We start from the raw sequence: 6,547 nt of genomic DNA on the forward strand, positions 1-6,547 counted from the left end.
ATCAATCAGTGCGATGAAAATCTTACATAAATAAAATTAAGTAGTTATGATGGATTGAGAATAGAGTTTATCATTTCTACTTGTAGTAGGGAAAATTGAGGTGTGTGCAATACTTCACACACCAACAGGGCTTGCACAGCACTTCACAAAACACTATTCCACGTAAATCTGGTAATTTCAGCTAATACTTCCAGACAACACAAATTACAGAACTGCCCAAGCTTCCAAGAAGAACTTTTTCTGTGAAATCTGAAATAATGGTTTTCAGGCATCATGCAATAAGAAATGGGTGACAAAAGTGTGTGCATGTAAAAGGGGTGGGATGAAGATTAAAGCAAAAGAAAAGAAATCAGTTAGAAAGCAGAATTCTAGATTAGGGAAACTTTATATATTAATCACAGTGTCTTAAGGGAGTCAGTTTTGTTATTACCTGTGGTAAGAGAGGGAAGGCTAGTGGGTGGGTAAAAAGAAAGGGAAAACCTTTTCAGTAAAGCTGATAAAATGTAAGTCTTAAGTTCTGTCAGGCTTTCAGTGCACTATTTTCTCACGTCTTTCCCATTCATTCTGTGCATCGCTGCCCCGCAATAAGGCCCACAAACATGACATCCTTCCTCCTCCTCCTTATTCTACCCTTGGAAATTCATGCTGCCCTCAGCAGGAGAATAACAGAACCTCCCCCCACAGTTACCTGCAGTAGACCAGACATTCCATGTGGTTGATCTCTTGGTCTGAACGGTATCGGCTGTAGTCTTCCCACAGGTCCTTGACAGCGGTGACAGCCAAGATGAAGAGCACTGGGGCTAAGGCCAGCTCAGGCTGGAAGGCATTGACAGTGGGCACGAAGTTGAGCAAGGCAATGAAGACAAAGTACACGTTGGCCAGGCGGTGGAACTGCTCAAAGAGGTTCTTGGGCAAGAAGGACAGGGCCGTGTACTTGGTGGTCTTAAGCCTATTGTCAGCTGGAGGCCTGGGATTGACCACTTCAGACCTGGGCAGCAGCAGGTTGGAATACACTGTCCGTGTCCTGCATGCCTCTTTCCTCCTCCTTCTCTTCTTCCTCTCTCTTTTCTCCTCCTGCTCTTGAGAAGACTCCCCTCCATCTCTGCCTTGTGCCATTCCCTTCTCCTCAAAAAGCACATACACAAACACACAGAAAATGGAAGTTAGAACTTTTGCCTGCACATGGAGAAAGTCACCACCTCTCCCTCTCCCTCCCTTCTTTCCACTGTGTGATCATCTCTTGGAGCTGAACTCACTTTCTTTTTCCCTTGCGGATCTTTTCTGCCCTCCCCCAGAATCCTCCCCTCGTCGCTTCGGGGTTGGGGGCTTGTCTTTCCGTCTCCCCCTCGCCTTCCACTTTTCTCCTTGCTCCACAGGCGGGGATTGAATGACTGCCCCGCCAGCTCCGCTTCTAGGCGCCCGGGCGAGGAGGGCTCGTACAAAGTAACCCTTGTCTGGCACGTCATTTCTCACCAACCCACGAACTCGTTTCCGCTCCACCGCGCTGACCTGGGGCTTGTTTTGCGGCGCGGAAGGGAAAGCGGCCCAACGTTCGTCGGGGGTGGGGGGAGAGGGTGACACTCACCCCGAGACACGCCGGGGGAGGCTCAGGAAACTCCCCGCGCCAAAGCTGGAGGCGGGAAGAGGAGCTGCCAGAAAGCTCAAAGTAACGTTCCAAGCGCAAAGTTGAGCCCAGCGGCCGGCGATGCGCATGTGCACGCCGGTCGCCGGGGGTCCCTCACTGCACAACATGTGCAGCCCCAGCCCACGTGGTTGACTCGGGAGTAAGTTTGCGCTCAAGAGATTCCCGGGGGGATGTGCGTGAGTGCAGAGCCCTGCACGGGTTGTTTTATTCCCTGAATGGCTGGAAAGGTTACTTCTGCGCTTCTCCGGGGGGCCCGGATTCTACAGGACGCATCATTTTGGTTCACAGTTTGAGAAAGGTTTAGATTGAATGGGAGGGGAAGCGGCTCGCTGTGACATCCTTCCGCTTTTCAGTCCCAGGCCTGATTCCATTTTATCACAGGTCGCCCTCACAGGAGTTTATATCGACGTGGGCGGTTTTGCATTCCCCTCCCTTCATTTTTGAGTCTTACAAAAGCCGCGCGCGGGTCGCTCTCGTCTCGCCTGCTCGCCCTCCCTGCTTCAGTTTCGAGTTACTGAAAACGAAAGAAGCCAAAAAGCATTCAAGTAGCCAGGGCGGGAAAACTGAAGCCGGAGAGACGTTGACGGAACAGAGAGAGGCTAAAGACTGAAACCGCATCCAGAAGCCGCCTGTTGCTCTACGCTCTCGCCGGCAGAAGACTTCCCCTCGCTTGTAGGCTGCACCTCAGAACTCTCCTGTGACCCGATGTTACTCCGGTGCAAAGAGTCCGGTCACATACTCAGCATTGCTCCCACCGGGGATTCTCAAACGGTGGGTCGGGAATCGGATCCCGAAGTGGGTCAGGGTGCTGTCCTTCGTGGGCCTTGGGGCAAGAAACAGGAGGAAGAACACGGTGACCGAGGGGAGGAAGTTCTGGGAAGCTCCACGCCGGTTTTTGTTGGCCTCTGCCATAGTGTGGTCCTGTTGATCATTCATGCTGTACATTTAGAAACAACAAATAAGATACAAAGTTTTTCGGCTGTTAACTGAGGTGCAGGAAAGAGGGGGGAAACTGCACAGAGTTACTTCTCCAATAACAGTGAAATCCTAAGCAGTTACTCCAGTCTAAGCCCATTGATTTGAATGGGCTTAGACTGGAGTAACTCAGCATAGGATTTTACTGTAAATCACCTAAGTAGAGCATGTGTAGCAGTGGCTCTCAATAAATTGAAATAACACCTCAATCCTCCTTATATCATGGATCATAGCTTCCTCCCAGAAAACACCCTAAAAGGCTTTGCTCCTGTTATCCCCACCTTGTCCATTCTGTGAGTGTTACTGGGATGTTGAGAGCAGGTAGTGGGTGCCACTTCAAAATGGCAGCCATGGAGGTGGAGGTCAGGCACACACTGTTCCAATGTTTCAAGCCAAAAGGCCTCTTATGAAGGAGGTGGGTGTTTCTGAATGGGTGTTCCCTGCAGATAGAAAGGTGATGTCTCCTGAGCTCTTTTGAAGCACCTCCTGCTTTCATATGCTGAAAGAAAGTGTAGAAAGAATGGTAGGAGTGGCTATTTGCTTTGGGGGAGAAGGAAGTGGGTGCTAGGAAACACACAGGTGGGTGCCAACAGGTGCCACATTGGGAATCACTGTTCTGCACCATTTGCTACAGGCTGTGATCATTTATATTGCAACTGATTCAAAAGCCAAAAAGATGTTTGGTCTTTAGGTTAATGAAATGGGAGAAGAAATGGTTGTTTACCAACTCACCAACTGCAGCCTGTGCAATGGCAGGCTGTGAGCATGCTGGATCTTAGCCTAAGCAGTTTGGGATTAAGATGCTTCAAAGGCCGCCATTTTCAGCATGAATGTAAAATGCTGAGATCATCCGGAAAAGCCAGCTCTGTGTTCCTATTTTTATGTCCCATTGTTATCCTGCCATTCCGTCTAGCAGCTCGGAGTAGCATAGTAGCATTCTCACTTTCTTGTTCCATCACAACAACCCTGTGATGTAGGTCAGGCTCGGAGACAGAGACTGGGCCAAAACTACCCAGAAAGTGTCATGGCAGAATAGATTTGAACAACACTATAACTACACTACTACACTGGCTCTCCTCTGAAGTCTGGTGGTTAGCTAAATAGTTATGATGGCCCTCTTACCATGGAACCCTCCCCTTGTAGGATTCAATTGTGCTGTCTTTATCAGCTTTCTGGAAGGCAATAATTACTGTGGTGTTTTTAGCAGACAATTTAATTTAATTTGTCGCTGCTTTGGTTCTGGTGCTCATTTGGTTCTGTTGTGGACTAATTTATACTTCCGTCCCCCTATGTTGTTATTAAACATGTCTTCTTATTATCAGGTGTGTGTGTGTTATAGTTATGTATTTTATAATTTGATGTATTTTTAAATGTATATTTTAAATGTATGGTTGTTAGCCACATTAAGGATCCATTATGACAGAAAAGCAATATAAAAAAGTTTAAAGAAAAGAAACTGACTGCAGAGACAGTTGTCGTTTACACAATGTAACTGTTCATGTAAAACATTTAACATAAGATATAAAAGCATAACACATGAAGCAACATATCCAGAGTGGTGCCAAGGAGATTAATTAGATAATGCTTTGCAAACCCAAACTGCTAATCCACTGTCAGGTAAGGATCACACACAAATCAAAAAGCCCTGGAGACCACTTATGTCAAATCACACAATGTCAACATGCCACCTAATAGCTTTATCTGCAGTTATTCTTCGAGGCACAATGAAATGGCCCTTTCCTGTGTTTCTGGCCCATGCTGTAATCCATGGGCAGGAACACTGGAAATAGCTGCAGGGAGGATGGGGATTCAACAGGCCCGCAGAAGGATCCATTGCTTGCGTTTTTGCCTATTAATTGTATGAATCTTGCCAGATAAATGTGGCCCATCCAACTGGAAAAATCTTTCCCTTTCTTTGGGAATCCAGCAGTTGTCAGCAGTGTGGGCTGGTGAGAGACCAACACGGACAGAAACATCAGATCTGTGACAACTGTGAGAATCAGATCCACAGAGACAGTGTGCAGCATTCCAGGAGTCACAAATTCCAAGAGGTTTTTTTCCCTGTCCTTGGCAAACATTGCTGATAGTATGGAAGAAAGCTTCATCATATTTCCTATGAGTATGTGGTCATGTATTATACATATTATTATGTAACGTACGGTGTTGCTAATGTACATAGTACATTATCCTTTAAGCAGAGCCATCCTTTAAATACCAAGCAAAATGTATTTACCTATTCTGTGGTGTTAGCATGCCACTGGCATCCTACACGTTAATTAGACAAGAAGAATTCAAGATGCATGGTTTATAAGCATCCAAGAAGCCATGATTTTTGTTTCTAGACTTACTTCAAAGTGCTGTTTTTTGATCTTTAAAGCCCCAAAGCATCCTGAATATCTTTCAGGCACAGCAGAGATCCTTGGACTGGAGGGCTTTCAAGTGTCCTCAATACACACCTTTAAAAATAAGAATTTGCATTTTGGATAAATCATAAAGATAGGATTGACTCTAATGAAACATGAGCCAGCTGCATGGGGTTCATCTTTAGAATGAAAGCACTATACATACAAAAGAAGCTAATTTATCAGTTCATCTACCCTAATGTTATTTGTTTTGACAGGCAACTGTTTTCCAACAGGTCTTGAGGCACAGAAAGATCTTTCCCAGCCCGGGTACCTACGTTCTTTTTTGACAAATATGCCAGCAGTTGAACCTGGCACCTTACACATGGAAATCCTGTGTGCTTCCTCTGAGCTGTGGACTTGGTTGGTGCTCAACCTACAAAGGCATGGTTTCACCATTGCTGCTTTTGTACTCCACAAAGCCATTTATTTTAGCCTATTGCACTCACTGCACAATGTACCTTATCAGGCTTTTTCCAGAGGCAAGGATGGCTAGGCATTGACACAGCTGAGGTCCACCACTGCAGACTTCTCATAGCTCTCCTCCAGTTAGGAGGAGGATCAGGAGTCACTACTATGTATCCCAATCCCACAGGGAAAGGGAAGATGAACAGACCGGGGGGGAGGGGGAGGGGGAGACTGCTATGCCTCCTCCTTTAGAAGGTTGTTGGTCGGCCTACGATGAGGCAGAGAGGTGATCAGCTCCACCTTAGCTGCAGAGCTGCTATGCAGAGGACAGAGAAGCATCGTGAAGTTGTTCAGCTGATGAGCAGGTGACCTGTCAGGCTTAGCATGGGAGAGACGGATGGGAAGTACAAGCACTACCTCGACTCTCTTTACACCATTCACATTCAAAGGCACTCACTAAATGCACCTTTGCCTGAGGACACCCACAATATGGTGCTAGCTTGGTACATAAAATTGGCTGCCACCTGTTCCTGACTATGAACCGCTGCCTTTTCAGGCATTAGCTGAGTTGTAGGAATGTCACGGAATGTTCACTAATGTTCTAATGGCTGAAAGGAAAGGATCAGTAGGATAGAAACTACAGTCGCTGCAGCTGGGACGGGGGCTGCCAGATGTTGGGATCCAGCTCCCTGCCCTGGATGGGATACCACTGGCAAAGTTGCCAGTGGTAAGGAGTCTGGGTGTGCTCCTGGATACCTCCCTATCGATGGAGGCCCAGGTCACGGCGGTTGCCAAGTCTGCATTTTTCCATCTTTGTCAGATCAGGCAACTTGCCCCCTACCTGACGCCCCAGGACCTGGCTACAGTGATCCATGCAACGGTCACCTCCAGGCTAGATTACTGTAACTCACTCTACGCTGGGCTACCCCTGGGCCTGATCCGGAAACTACAACTGGTCCAGAATGCAGCGGCACGGGTCCTGACTGGTATACCTTACCAGTCACACATCACACCTGTCCTGCGTCAGCTGCACTGGTTTCTGGTTGAATTCCAAATCAGGTTCAAAGTGTTGGTTCTTACCTTTAAAGCCCTGAGCAGGTTGGGACCGGCATATCTT

The 6,547-nt window shown here is 47.2% G+C and overlaps 1 protein-coding gene across 1 annotated transcript in view; it reads right to left on the bottom strand.

Moving 5' to 3' along the window:
• The window catches only part of ATP10A (ATPase phospholipid transporting 10A (putative)), a 140,139-nt gene extending 138,784 nt beyond the window's left edge, over positions 1 to 1,355 (bottom strand). The window contains 2 exon segments of the mRNA XM_054973034.1: positions 689 to 1,122; positions 1,257 to 1,355. Of these exon segments, the coding sequence (XP_054829009.1) occupies positions 689 to 1,116 (428 nt within the window). The 5' untranslated portion in view covers positions 1,117 to 1,122; positions 1,257 to 1,355.
• Between the last annotated feature and the right edge of the window lie 5,192 nt (positions 1,356 to 6,547).

This window comes from Eublepharis macularius, chromosome 3 (assembly GCF_028583425.1).
Source record: "Eublepharis macularius isolate TG4126 chromosome 3, MPM_Emac_v1.0, whole genome shotgun sequence".
Taxonomy (NCBI): Eukaryota; Metazoa; Chordata; class Lepidosauria; order Squamata; family Eublepharidae; genus Eublepharis; species Eublepharis macularius.